Source organism: Anthonomus grandis, chromosome 20 (assembly GCF_022605725.1).
Source record: "Anthonomus grandis grandis chromosome 20, icAntGran1.3, whole genome shotgun sequence".
Lineage (NCBI taxonomy): Eukaryota > Metazoa > Arthropoda > Insecta > Coleoptera > Curculionidae > Anthonomus > Anthonomus grandis.
Genome location: NC_065565.1, coordinates 8,125,337 through 8,139,591, shown reverse-complemented (window position 1 = coordinate 8,139,591; position 14,255 = coordinate 8,125,337). Strand labels below are relative to the sequence as shown.

The following is a 14,255-nucleotide window of genomic DNA, read 5'->3' as shown; positions in this document are numbered from 1 at the left end:
ACCATTTAACGTACTCGTGAAAATCGTTAATTAAAGCCCACTATTATAATAATAAAGATTTTTACGTCAAATATAATCAATAAGCCACGTTGCTAACAAAAAAATCAATACGCCTATTATGCTTTATCATAGGAATAATCAATGCAACCGAACGCTAGCGCCATCTGTGCACGAGAAGCCGAACTCGGTTGCTTAACGTGGATGCGCTACGAGATGGCGCTCACAGTGTGTTTTTTCCGCGAAACGTGACGTAAGGGCGGGAAATTCAAACTTATATCATAGAAATATCAATCAATGCTGAAGCTAGCGCCATCTGTGCACGAGAAGCCGAACTCGGTTGCTTAACGTCGATGCGCTACGAGATGGCGCTCACAGTGTGTTTTTTCCGCGAAACGTGACGTAAGGGCGGGAAATTCAAACTTATATCATAGAAATATCAATCAATGCTGAAGCTAGCGCCATCTGTGCACGAGAAGCCGAACTCGGTTGCTTAACGTCGTTGCGCTACGAGATGGCGCTCACAGTGGGTTTTTTCCGCGAAAAGAGTCGTAAGGGCGGGAAATTCAAACTTATATCATAGAAATATCAATCAAGGCTGAAGCTAGCGCCATCTGTGCACGAGAAGCCGAACTCGGTTGCTTAACGTCGATGCGCTACGAGATGGCGCTCACAGTGTGTTTTTTCCGCGAAGAGACGTAAGGGCGGGAAATTCAAACTTATCTAAAATGGATTTTTTAAATATTTCAGAGTGTTTAGGGTCTTATGTCAAGAATTGAATTATATGAATAAAATAAGGAAATGTTTTAATACTTTTATACAACTTTATTGGTAACTGTACAACATATTATTATATTAAAAAAAAAAAAAAAAAAGGAACAAAACAAAAATGGAATCAATGTTTTTCTAATGCCTTAGAAAGTAAATCGTTCATGGAGGTTAGTAGTACCCTGGGATCCTCCACTAGACCGGCTCCTACCATGGAATTGGCAAACAACTGGAAAAAAAGGGAGCAAAACTCTTTTTCCGGTACTATATTTTAAACAGAAAATTGGGAAACAGTTTTTCCTAGTTTTCTCGAAAACTGTTGGGAATATGGAAAGTTTTCTTTTAGCGTTGGATTCTAAATTAAAAACAGAATAAATCATTTAGAATGACATTTTTTCGTAAATCTCAAATTAAAGAAGTTATGGGGGATTTTTGAAAATTTTTGGGTAAAAAATTTGAAAAAAAAAATTTTTGGAAAAATTTGAATTTGTTTTTTGGAAATCGATAAATCGCTTAAAAAACAACACAAAAGTCTTATAAAACTTTTTTGAAAAATGTACCTGAAAAAAGTTATACCCAAAAAAGTCTTCCTGGAAAAATTCAAAGGGGTACCCATGGGAAAATGTTCTTAATTTTGGTTTTTATTTTTTTTCTGGAAAACTATTGGTAGGAGGAAAAAATTGTTTAAACAAAAGTTGTTGGGAATGTCAAGGCGCATCAGATGCAATAAAAAAATAATTTTTACCTTCAACGGTTTTCCAGAAAATTGGGAAAAACTTTTAAACAGTTCTCCCCAATTTTCTCGAAAACTATTGGGAATATGGAATTTTTTTTTGTAGCATTGGAATCCCAATCAAAAATAGAACAAGTCATGTAGAATAAGTTTAAGCCGTAAATCGAAAAATAAAGAAGTTATGGGCGATTTTTGAAAAATGAAAAATTTTTGGGCCAAAAATTAAAAAAAAAAAATTTTTCAAAAAATTAAATTTTTTTTTGCCATATCGATAAATCACTCAAAATTGATCAAAAAAGTCTTATAAAACTTTTTTGAAAAATGTACCTGGAAAAAGTTATACTCAAAAAAGTCTTCCTCAAAAAATCCAAAGGGGTGCCCCTGGAAAAATGCTCATAATTTCGGTTTTTATTTTTTTTCTGGAAAACTATTGGTTGGAGAGAAAAATTGTTTTAATAAAAGTTGTTTGAAATTTCAATACGCATCGGATGCCATAAAAAAAGAATTTTTAAGTAAAGTAGTTTTCCAGAAAATTGAGGAAAATTCTCAAACAGTTTTTCCTCATTTTCTCGAAAACTACTGGGAAAATTTAAAATTTTCTTTTAATACTGGATTCCTTATTAAAAATAGAACGAATCATAAAGAATAACTTTTTGCTCTAAATTGAAAAATAAAGGAGTTATGGAGGATTTTTGAAAAATCGGAAAAATTTTGGTTGAAAAAGTTGAAAAAAAAAATTTTGAAAAATTTTTATTTTTGTTTTGGATATCGATAAACCGCTCAAAAAACATAAAAAAAGTCTTATAAAACTTTTTTGAAAAATGTACTAAAAAAAAAGTTATATTCAAGAAATAAAAAAAAAAATCAAAATTTTTAAATTTCTCAAAAACCGTCAATTTCTCAAAAAATTTCATTCTTACATGAAAGTGAGAAAATGATATGGAGATCATAAGGGTTTTTGAGTCATGACTCTATCTTTAATAGCAAAGAAGTTATTCAAATTTTTGTGAAGTGTTGACATCATAAACATGCTAAAAATTCAAAATTTTCAAATTACTCAAAAACTGTCAATTTCTCAAAAAATTTCATTCTTATATAAAAGTGAAAAAATAAACTGGAGATCTTAAGAAACTTTGAATCATGACTCTATCTTTAATAGCAAAGAAGTTATCCGAAATTTTGTAAAGTGCATCGAAATTTTTCAAAAACTGTGAATTTGTCAGAAAATTTTATTGTTTTACGGAATATAGAAAATTTTCTTTTAGCACTGGAATCCCAGTTAAAAATAGAACAAATCGTGTAGAATAACATTTTGTCGTAAATCTTAAATTAAAGAAGTTATGGGGGATTTTTGAAAATTTTGGGTGAAAAATTTGAAAAAAAAAATTTTTGGAAAAATTTGAATTTTTTTTTTGTAAATCGATACATCGCTTAAAAAACAACAAAAAAGTCTCATAAAACTTTTTTGAAAAATGTACCTGAAAAAAGTTATACCCAAAAAAGTCTTCCTGGAAAAATCCAAAGGGGGTGCACCTGGAAAAATGTTCATAATTTTGGTTTTTATTTTTTTTCTGGAAAACTATTGGTTGGAGGAAAAAATTGTTTAAACAAAAGTTGTTGGGAATGTCAAGGCGCATCAGATGCAACAAAAAAATAATTTTTACCTTCAACGGTTTTCCAGAAAATTGGGAAAAACTTTTAAACAATTTTCCCCAATTTTCTCGAAAACTATTGGGAATATGGAATTTTTTTTTGTAGCATTGGAATCCTAATCAAAAATAGAACAAATCATGTAGAATAAGTTTTAGCCGTAAATTGAAAAATAAAGAAGTTATGGGCGATTTTTGAAAAATGAAAAATTTTTGGGCCAAAAATTCAAAAAAAATTTTTTTTCAAAAAATTAAATTTTTTTTTGCCATTTCGATAAATCACTCAAAATTGATCAAAAAAGTCTTATAAAACTTTTTTGAAAAATGTACCTGAAAAAAGTTATACTCAAAAAAGTCTTCCTCAAAAAATCCAAAGGGGTACCCCTGGAAAAATGTTCATAATTTTGGTTTTTATTTTTTTTCTGGAAAACTATTGGTTGGAGGAAAAAATTGTTTAAACAAAAGTTGTTGGGAATGTCAAGGCGCATCAGATGCAACAAAAAAATAATTTTTACCTTCAACGGTTTTCCAGAAAATTGGGAAAAACTTTTAAACAGTTTTCCCCAATTTTCTCGAAAACTATTGGGAATATGGAATTTTTTTTTGTAGCATTGGAATCCCAATCAAAAATAGAACAAATCATGTAGAATAAGTTTTAGCCGTAAATTGAAAAATAAAGAAGTTATGGGCGATTTTTGAAAAATGAAAAATTTTTGGGCCAAAAATTCAAAAAAAATTTTTTTTCAAAAAATTAAATTTTTTTTTGCCATTTCGATAAATCACTCAAAATTGATCAAAAAAGTCTTATAAAACTTTTTTGAAAAATGTACCTGAAAAAAGTTATACTCAAAAAAGTCTTCCTCAAAAAATCCAAAGGGGTACCCCTGGAAAAATGCTAATAATTTCGGTTTTTATTTTTTTTCTGGAAAACTATTGGTTGGAGAAAAAAATTGTTATAATAAAAGTTGTTTGGAATTGCAATGCGCATCAAATGCAATAAAAAAATAATTTTTTTATCCAACAGTTTTCCAGAAAATTGGAAAAAACCTCTTAACAGATTTATCGCATTTTCTCGAAAACTATTGGAAATATTAAAAATTTTCCTTCAGCATTGGATTCCTGGTTAAAAATAGAATAAATCATATAGAATAACTTTTTACCGTAAATCGAAAAATAAAGAAGTTATGGGCGATTTTTGAAAAATTAAAAATTTTTGGGCCAAAAATTGAAAAAAAAATTTTTTCAAAAAAATAAAATTTTTTTTTGCCATATCGATAAATCACTCAAAATTGATCAAAAAAGTCTTATAAAACTTTTTTGAAAAATGTACCTGAAAAAAGCTATACCCAATTTTCCCAAAAAATCCAGAGGCGTACTCATGGGAAACTATATTATTATTACAAATAAAAAAAATAAAACCGCCTCACTTCACACTTCTGTAAAACCCTCTTTATTAAACAAATTTCCTTCCTAGAAAAAACGTCAAAAAAACGCGAAATTTCCCGTTAAAAAAGCGTCAAATTTAACCTCAAATTAAGTTAAAAACGTTACCTGATTAGCCAACAGTTCCGCAAGTTCAGGATCGCCGCTTCTCAGTTTGTACAACTTTTTAATAATCGGGTGCCTAAAATTCAACGATAATTAAACCAAAAATCTACAAAAAAAAAACAACACCATTATGCAGGCACAATCTTACTTGGGATTAATCTCAAGCTGCGGTTGCAAAATGGCATAACGTCGGTCCTCCGGTAAACCGTGACTTTGAGTGCGGATAAAATGCCTCGCGGCCGCCATTTCCTCCACGGTCACCACGCAGGGGTGATTTTCTAATCTAGTGGTCGCATTTACCGAGGCCACTTTACCCACCAATTTCTCCTTTAACCAATTCGAGAGCTCGTTGATTTCGCTTCTTTTTAAACTGTCCTCTCCTTTAAACAGAAGAGAAACAACTGATTGGAGAGGGAACAACCGGCAAACCGTACTGACCTAAGTTGGTTAGATCGCTGGCCGCCTTGTCGTCCCTCATATCCTTCTCGACGGATATCAGGCGATAACCTTGGAACTGTTGTAGCTGCATCAGAACCAGCTCGTCGTAAGGTTCGTAGCAAAAGAGAACCTCTTGAGGTTTGTTTTTGAGTGACTCAAAGTATGGAGAGGATTCGGCTAAGGTGCGACTGAATGAAGAATCAGAGAGGTTATGATTTATTTAAGACAGGTGAGGACTTATTACCTGGGTGCGGCCAGGTATAAAATAGTCCTGGATTCCGTGGCCCCCTTGATGTAGTCGGTCAGGGTGATTTTTTTACCTGCCTCCAAACGGGAGGATTCGAATAATAGGAGTTTGGCGGCGTCTTCCTGAAATTTCGAAGGGAATGATCTAGGAAGCTGTGGAAGGTACAGATCGGACCACAAATAAGGGAAGATACCGCGGAGGAACCCTCAGGTAAGGGTGGACAAAAGTAATCTGATAGGCAAAGAACCAAGGATGAGTTTCGTGTTTTTTGTTGGGGTTTTTGTCCAGGCATGGCAGTTGAAGACATTAAAAATGAAGAAGGAGAAGAGGAAGAAGAAGAAGAAGAAGAGTTATGGGCTGAAGTATGTGACTCGAATGCATGTAAAAGAAAAATTCAATAATTTCTTCCAGGCAGTTGAAGTCGATAAAGGGAAAGAAAAATTGGTCTCGATTTCCTGGGACACCCTGTACATTTATGGAAAATTTGTTAATAAGGAAAAAGTTAGTCCAAGGTGTGAAGAATAACATACCAAAAGTCCAACCCTGTACAGTGATCCTAAATAATTTTATTTGAATTTTTGTAAAGTGGTTTAATGGTAAAAGCATGTTTTTTCCTAAGGGAAGTTTGTCCGGATTTCCTGGGACACCCTGTATATTTACGGAAAATTTGTTAATAAGAAAAAAGTTAGTCCAAGGTGTACAGAATAACATATCAAAAGTCCAACCCTGTATAGTGGTCCTAAATATTTTTATTTTTAATTTTTCTAAAAGACTTTTTTGGTAATGATATGTTTTTTTTTGGGCGAACTTTGTCCCGATATTCTGGGACACCCTGTACATTTACCAAAAATTTAGTAATAAGGAAAAAGTTAGTCCAAGGTGTGAAGAACAACATATCAAAAGTCCAACCCTGTACGGGGATCCTAAATATTTTTATTTTTAATTTTTCTAAAAGGATTTTTTGGTAATGACATTTTTTTTTTGGGAAAATTTTGTCCCGATTTCCTGGGACACCCTGTACATTTACGGAAAATGTAGTAATAAGGAAAAAGTTAGTCCAAGGTGTGAAGAATAACATATCAAAAGTCCAACCCTGTACAGTGGTCCTAAATAATTTTATTTGAATTTTTGTAAAATGGTTTTATGATAAAAGCATGTTTTTTCCTAAGGGAAGTTTGTCCCGATTTCCTGGGACACCCTGTACATTTACGGAAAATTATGTAATAAGGAAAAAGTTAGTCCAAGGTGTGAAGAATAACATATCAAAAGTCCAACCCTGTACAGTGATCTTAAATAATTTTATTTGAATTTTTTGTAAAGTGGTTTTATAGTAATAACATGTTTTTATAGGAGGAACTTTGCCTCGATTTCCTGGGACAATCTGTACATTTACCGAAAATTTGTTAATAAGGAAAAAGTTAGTCCAAGGTGTGAAAAACAACATATCAAAAGTGCAACCCTGTACGGGGATCCTAAATAATTTTATTTGAATTTTTGTAAAGTGGTTTTATGGTAAAAGCATGTTTTTTCCTAAGGGAAGTTTGTCCCGATTTCCTGGGACACCCTGTACATTTACGGAAAATTATGTAATAAGGTAAAAGTTAGTCCAAGGTGTGAAGAATAACATATCAAAAGTCCAACCCTGTACAGTGATCTTAAATAATTTTATTTGAATTTTTTGTAAAGTGGTTTTATAGTAATGACATGTTTTTATAGGAGGAACTTTGCCTCGATTTCCTGGGACAATCTGTACATTTACCGAAAATTTGTTAATAAGGTAAAAGTTAGTCCAAGGTGTGAAGAATAACATATCAAAAGTTCAACCCTGTACAGTGATCCTAAATAATTTTATTTGAATTTTTGTAAAGTGGTGTTATGGTAAATGCATGTTTTTTCTTAAGGGAACTTTGTCCCGATTTTCTGGGACACCCTGTACATTTACGGAAAATTATGTAATAAAAAAAAAGTTAGTCCAAGGTGTACAGAATAACATATCAAAAGTCCAACCCTGTACAGTGATCCTAAATAATTTTATTTGAATTTTTGTAAAGTGGTTTTATGGTAATAGCATGTTTTTTCCTAAGGGAAGTTTGTCCCGATTTCCTGGGACAGCCTGTACATTTACCGAAAATTTAGTAATAAGGAAAAAGTTAGTCCAAGGTGTGAAGAACAACATATCAAAAGTCCAACCCTGTAGAGTGGTCCTAAATATTTTTATTTTTAATTTTTCTAAAAGGATTTTTTGGTAATGACATTTTTTTTGGGGGGAACTGTGTCCCGATTTCCTGGGACAACCTGTACATTTACCCAAAATTTGTTAATAAGGAAAAAGTTAGTCCAAGGTGTGAAGAATAACATATCAAAAGTCCAACCCTGTAAAGTGGTCCTAAATATTTTTGTTTTTAATTTTTCTAAAGTGATTTTATGGTAATGACATGTTTTTTCTTGAGATAACTTTGGCTCGATTTTCTGGGACACCCTGTACATTTACCGAAAATTATGTAATAAGGAAAAAGTTAGTCCAAGGTGTGAAGAATAACATATCAAAAGCCCAACCCTGTACAGTTATCCTAAATAATTTAATTTGAATTTTTGTAAAGTGGTTTAATGGTAAAAGCATGTTTTTTCCTAAGGGAAGTTTGTCTTGATTTCCTGGGACACCCTGTACATTTACGGAAAATTTAGTAATAAGGTAAAAGTTAGTCCAAGGTGTGAAGAATAACATATCAAAAGTCCAACCCTGTACGGGGATCCTAAATAATTTTATTTGAATTTTTGTAAAGTGGTTTTATGGTAATAACATGTTTTTTCTTAAGGAAGCTTTGTCCCGATTTTCTGGGACACCCTGTATATTTACGAAAAATTATGTAATAAGGAAAAAGTTAGTCCAAGGTGTGAAGAATAACATATCAAAAGTCCAACCCTGTACAGTGATCCTGAAAAATTTTATTTGAATTTTTGTAAAGTGGGTTTTTAGTAAATGCATGTTTTTTCTTGAGGAAACTTTGTCCCGATTTTCTGGGACACCCTGTACATTTACGGAAAATTTGTTATTAAGGAAAAAGTTAGTCCAAGGTGTGAAGAATAACATATCAAAAGTCCAACCCTGTAAAGTGGTCCTAAATATTTTTATTTTTAATTTTTCTAAAGTGATTTTATGGTAATGACATGTTTTTTCTTGAGATAACTTTGGCTCGATTTTCTGGGACACCCTATACATTTACCGAAAATTATGTAATAAGAAAAAAGTTAGTCCAAGGTGTGAAGAATAACATATCAAAAGTCCAACCCTGTACAGTGATCTTAAATAATTTTATTTGAATTTTTTGTAAAGTGGTTTTATAGTAATGACATGTTTTTATAGGAGGAACTTTGCCTCGATTTCCTGGGACAATCTGTACATTTACTGAAAATTTGTTAATAAGGAAAAAGTTAGTCCAAGGTGTGAAGAACAACATATCAAAAGTGCAACCCTGTACGGGGATCCTAAATAATTTTATTTGAATTTTTGTAAAGTGGTTTTATGGTAAAAGCATGTTTTTTCCTAAGGGAAGTTTGTCCCGATTTCCTGGGACACCCTGTACATTTACGGAAAATTATGTAATAAGGAAAAAGTTAGTCCAAGGTGTGAAGAATAACATATCAAAAGTCCAACTCTGTACAGTGATCTTAAATAATTTTATTTGAATTTTTTGTAAAGTGGTTTTATAGTAATGACATGTTTTTATAGGAGGAACTTCGCCTCGATTTCCTGGGACAATCTGTACATTTACCGAAAATTTGTTAATAAGGTAAAAGTTAGTCCAAGGTGTGAAGAATAACATATCAAAAGTCCAACCCTGTACAGCGGTCCTAAATATTTTTATTTTTAATTTTTCTAAAAGACTTTTTTGGTAATGACATGTTTTGGCTTGAGATAACTTCATCCCGATTTCCTGAGACACCCTGTATATTTACCGAAAATTATGTAATAAGGAAAAAGTTAGTCCAAGGTGTGAAGAATAACATATCAAAAGTCCAACCCTGTACAGTGGTCCTAAATATTTTTATTTTTAATTTTTCTAAAAGGATTTTTTGGTAATGAAATTTTTTTTTTTGGGAGAACTTTGCCCCAATTTCCTGGGACACCCTGTACATTTACGAAAAATTATGTAGTAAGGAAAAAGTTAGTCTAAGATGTGAAGAATAATATATCAAAAGTCCAACCCTGTACAGTGATCCTAAAAAATTTTATTTGAATTTTTGTAAAGTGGTTTTATGGTAAAAGCATGTTTTTTCCTAAGGGAAGTTTGTCCCGATTTCCTGGGACAGCCTGTACATTTACCGAAAATTATGTAGTAAGGAAAAAGTTAGTCTAAGATGTGAAGAATAATATATCAAAAGTCCAACCCTGTAGAGTGATCCTAAATATTTTTATTTTTAATTTTTCTAAAAGGATTTTTTGGTAATGAAATTTTTTTTTGGCGGGAACTTTGTCCCGATTTCCTGGGACACCCTGTACATTTACGAAAAATTATGTAATGAGGAAAAAGTTAGTCCAAGGTGTAAAGAATAACATATCAAAAGTCCAACCCTGTATAGTGATCCTAAATAATTTTATTTGAATTTTTGTAAAGTGGTTTTATGGTAATCACATGTTTTTTCCTAATGAAACTTTGTCCCGATTTCCTAGGACACTCTGTACATTAACGGAAAATTTGTTAATAATGAAAAAGTTAGTACAAGGTGTGAAGAATAACATATCAAAAGTCCAACCCTGTATAGTGGTCCTAAATAATTTTATTTTTAATTTTTGTAAAGGGATTTTTTGGTAATCACATGTTTTTTCTTAAGGGAACTTTGCCTCAATTTCCTGGGACAACCTGTACATTTACGAAAAATTATGTAATAATGAAAAAGTTAGTCCAAGGTGTGAAGAACAACATATCAAAAATTTAACCCTGTATGATAATCCTAACTATTTTTTTTTTAAATTTTTCCAAATTGACTTTTACAATTTTATTTTTGAAGCAACTTCTGTCCCCCTGTGGAAAGCTATAAAATTAACTAATTATGAACTCTATATATTTATTTACCTTCTCAGTCTGATTATGGTTCGTTATAATACCTTCTTTAATAAATATACCGTAATCCTGATAAAACTTCTCGTATTCCCCCTGGTCTTTCTTGAGTTGATCCAATAGAAATTTGGTAACTCTTCCGGTGAGTACATCCCTTAATTTCCTAAAATACAATTTGAGCCTTAAGGCATCATTAAAAACAGGGTTCGCACCTGATCAAGTTGCTATTTTGCAACAATTCCCTGCTCAAATTCAAAGGAATATCCTCAGAATCCACTACTCCCTTGACAAACCTTAACCATTTGGGTAAAATATTGTCGGTCCTGTTTTTAATTAGGACTTTCTTAGTGTACAATGCCACCCCCGATTCAGTTTCTCGAGACATTTCAAAGAGACCTAAAAGTGAGTCGATGCATCACAAATTCTTTTTGGAAATTTGCGGTTAGGTACCAACCAGGCTTTCCCTCGGGAAAATACAATAAAGCAGCTATAGATAGCGGCACATCAGTCTTATAATGCAAAGTGTATCTTGGCAAGTCATAACTTCCACTAATGAACTTATAGAACTCCATATGCTCCTGTTTAGTAACAGATTTAGGGTCTTTTAGCCATAGGGGTTGCACTATATTCGCCTTTTTGCCATTAAGATAAATAGGACTCCCCACGAAATTACTGTACTTAGTTATAATGTTTTTAATGGTCTCGTCATCGGCAAACTCCCTGGAATCCCCTTTGAGATGTAGGACAATTTTTGTGCCGAAACTAACCCCTTCGGCTGGCTGGATTTCGTAGCTACCGGTCCTGTGAAACAAGACTAATATACTGCGATAGATGATTTAGGGACAAAACTACCCGTCAGAGGTCCACTTCCAACCGTGATCGTCCAGAGAACTTCTGGTGTAAACCTCCACTTTATCGGCGACCATAAAGGCGCTATAGAACCCCACCCCGAACTGCCCGATTATGTTTTCAGCCCCGGTTTGTTGCTGCTTGATTTGCTCTATGAAGGCCTAAAGAAGCATTGATTTTTAAATGATGGTTAATTTAGCATAATTCTAACATACTTTTGACCCCGATTTGGCTATAATGCCAAGATTTTGCACCAGTTCATCTCTTGTCATGCCAATACCCGTGTCCTATAAAACAGAATAACTTGTGCAACTGATTTCGGTTAAATCGAAGGTGTTTTGCTACCTGAATGGTGAATATTCTGGCATTTTTATCGGTGGAAATGTGAATTTCCAACGGTCGATTAATTTTATCCCCCTCGCTCTCTGACATAGAAATATATCTAAACTTCTCCAAGGCGTCACTAGCATTCGAAATTAGCTCCCTAATAAACACTTCTTTTTCCGAATACAACGACCTGGCCACAATGTCCAGGAGCATCCTGGTTTCGGCTTGAAATTCATGTTTGGTACTCTCGCCTGCAATTGGGTTATGGTCAAAGGGTGTCTGAAAGAGGTACCGGGATTCCTTACCAAGAGGTTTTTCGGTGTTTTTAATAATTGAGTGGTAATCCTCGGTTTTTTCAGCATCAGTGTGTTGAAATCTGACTTGATTTAGAGCACCTGAAAGTGCATTGTTTGAATGTTGTGCCCACAGGACATGCATGAAAATGTTCAAGGGTTATGAAGAGAATATAGAAGGGAATTAACTGAAGTTTTTCTTATAGGAGTGCAGATATTCATAGGTAAATCAAAGTACCCTCTTTTCTGAATAGAAACAAGCATTGGTACCACTGAATTGTACTAGTTTTTATAATAGAACCCCCTCTGAATGACCAAGAAACCAAACATGTTTTCCAACCATTTGTTTTGGCAAAAAACTGCTTGCAGTTCATACTAAATAGCTTAAGCAATACTGTAAAAGCAAGAAAGCAGTAGGAAACCACCACTTACCCCCATTTTTAAGCAGATACAAGTTCCTAACCCTATTAGACGCATTTCTTCCATTCTTTAAAACGGTCCTTTTGCACGCAACAGAAACAAGTCTGGTGAATGTAGACATTGTGTACTATGCGCTTTATACAATACGAAGAACCTAATAATCAATTTTCCCTTTTAAATGCTGCAAACAAGTTAATTTTCCGCTTTTCTAGTGGAAAATTTCCCAAACTAACCTAAAAATCAAACATCACCATCACCACCTAACCTGAAAACACAAATGTCATGTCTGTCAAGTGTCATTTATGACATGACAGACCTAAGGGAGTGTCTACGGTCGGGTTAACGTATGAATGCGTATTTATTACGTTCGTCACGGGCCACTTGTCTCTGATTGGTCACACTCATTTAACTCCGGAAAATCTTGAATTTCAAAGGCTAAACTGCCTTAGATCCCTTTACTCTTCTAATTTTTTTCAATTATTCATCAATAAACTAAAAAAAAACCCTCATTCTACCGAACCCTTTTCGAATAATAACCCAACAGGGGGATCAAGGGGTACTATTGGTGTTAAAACCCCTTTTTAATTCCTTTGTCCTTATCAAACAGATAGGTGCCGAAGCGTTTAGAAGATATTTACGGATCGGTTTACAATATTATAATAAAGAAAACCGCGTTATTGTTGCGGCGATATGTGAAACTGTCTTTGTCACAAGGATTAAATAATCCGTTGCACACAAAAGAGGCTAAAACGCTACTTTTTGGCGCAAGTCAAGCGGATAAATATCAGTCACAACCTTGTCAAAATCCTTTCTTTCTTTGCGGCATTAGGTGCCGAAAGATACGTTTCTTATTGTTGTTGTTGTACGACACTATAGTTTCATAGTATTCTTAGAAGAATGATTTAGGATGGTTAATCTCTAGTGTTGTATCGTGCTTTAGCAAGTTGTTTTCCTAAAAACACTTGGGGCAAAGTAGCGCGAGGAATATCAGATTAGGAGAGAACTTGGACAGTATTGCTGCTTTAGAACAATGGGACAGTGCACATAGGAAAAATAAGGAAGGAGTGCAATCTTTAAGAGTCCCAATACGAATATAAGAGACTTTAAGCATAGAAGCCTTCACTAGAAACCTGGAAGCGTTTAGGAAGTGGCTGTGTATAGGAGATTGATGGACAGTTCACATTACAGACATAGAAGTACCAAAGAGAATGAAAAAGGAGCTAGAAGTCATGTGCTTTAACTAGAATAGTTTGCTTGCTGCAAACCATATATAATACAAGGAAAGGAATTGGATAAAAGAACCTGAAGAAGAGGAAGAATAACGTGACCCATGATTCATATCGGACGAAGCAAAAAAAAAAGTGCGAGGCAATTCGAAACAACCCCTCGTCGTCGTATAACGACCCTCCGGGCAGCAGTTGCATATCGATGCGTTATCCGAAGTTCACCCTCTCTTTCTCTCTATATATAAGGGTTGTCCACTACGTCTTGCGATAATTTATGACCATCCGCTGGACCTCGTAGTCCGTATAAAGGGTGGCTGCACCCGGCCCCATAAAAAATATCCCTTATTGTGTGCCGATATCGCCATTTTCCGAAAACGCACCCCTCGGTAATCGTTTCGGGTGTAACAGTTGTTGATGTAACATAATAACGAACTGACCGCGGTTATTGAAGAGGATCTGGCCTGATTGTCAAGGGCCTCGAAAAGTGCCGAAACGCAGGGCAGAATGGCAATATGGGAAAAAACACTTTTTGTCTCTGGATATTGAATCTGGGGCTCCCAAAACAGCATTATATAAGTAAATTGTCGGAGCAGAAGCATGATATTCTTGCAAGAGAGCACAACCAGAGTGATCTTCAGAGAAATATGATTGATCTTAACATTTTCAGTCATTTAACGCAACGTTCTTTACATAAAGTATG

The 14,255-nt window shown here is 33.8% G+C and overlaps 1 protein-coding gene and 1 long non-coding RNA gene across 5 annotated transcripts; one reads left to right on the top strand and one right to left on the bottom strand.

The window, feature by feature from the left end:
* Positions 1-799: 799 nt before the first annotated feature.
* On the bottom strand, positions 800-12,605 carry LOC126747882 (heat shock protein 75 kDa, mitochondrial). 2 transcript variants are annotated; one of them, XM_050456796.1, is made up of 13 exons: positions 12,342-12,604; positions 11,922-12,011; positions 11,635-11,867; positions 11,505-11,576; positions 11,293-11,450; positions 10,895-11,241; positions 10,653-10,836; positions 10,456-10,603; positions 5,378-5,502; positions 5,134-5,321; positions 4,844-5,075; positions 4,699-4,771; positions 800-994 (listed from the first exon to the last, which is right to left on the bottom strand). In XM_050456796.1, exons 1-13 carry the CDS (start codon positions 12,448-12,450, stop codon positions 893-895), a joined length of 2,061 nt encoding a protein of 686 aa, XP_050312753.1. In that variant the 5' UTR covers positions 12,451-12,604; the 3' UTR covers positions 800-892. The 2 variants fall into 2 exon arrangements, with proteins under 2 accessions (XP_050312753.1, XP_050312754.1); XM_050456797.1 differs by lacking the exon at positions 800-994 and adding an exon at positions 1,022-1,120 and having other exon boundaries at positions 12,342-12,605.
* Positions 6,836-9,451, top strand: LOC126747883 (uncharacterized). 3 transcript variants are annotated; one of them, XR_007664455.1, is made up of 3 exons: positions 6,836-6,974; positions 8,806-9,005; positions 9,189-9,335. It is a non-coding gene; the product is annotated as an uncharacterized LOC126747883 (long non-coding RNA). The 3 variants fall into 3 exon arrangements; XR_007664453.1 differs by lacking the exons at positions 6,836-6,974; positions 9,189-9,335 and adding exons at positions 8,370-8,455; positions 9,373-9,451 and having other exon boundaries at positions 8,823-9,005; XR_007664454.1 differs by lacking the exon at positions 6,836-6,974 and adding an exon at positions 8,370-8,455 and having other exon boundaries at positions 8,823-9,005.
* Positions 12,606-14,255: the final 1,650 nt, after the last annotated feature.

Bases quoted from the DNA above. Each gene is read 5' to 3' on its own strand.
- LOC126747882 (XM_050456796.1), bottom strand. From the start codon at position 12,450: ATGTCTACATTCACCAGACTTGTTTCTGTTGCGTGCAAAAGGACCGTT. The intron at 12,012-12,341 runs GTAAGTGGTGGT...ATGCACTTTCAG, and splicing joins GTATCTGCTTAAAAATGGGG to GTGCTCTAAATCAAGTCAGA. The intron at 4,772-4,843 runs GTAAGATTGTGC...GTTGAATTTTAG, and splicing joins CAGCTTGAGATTAATCCCAA to GCACCCGATTATTAAAAAGT.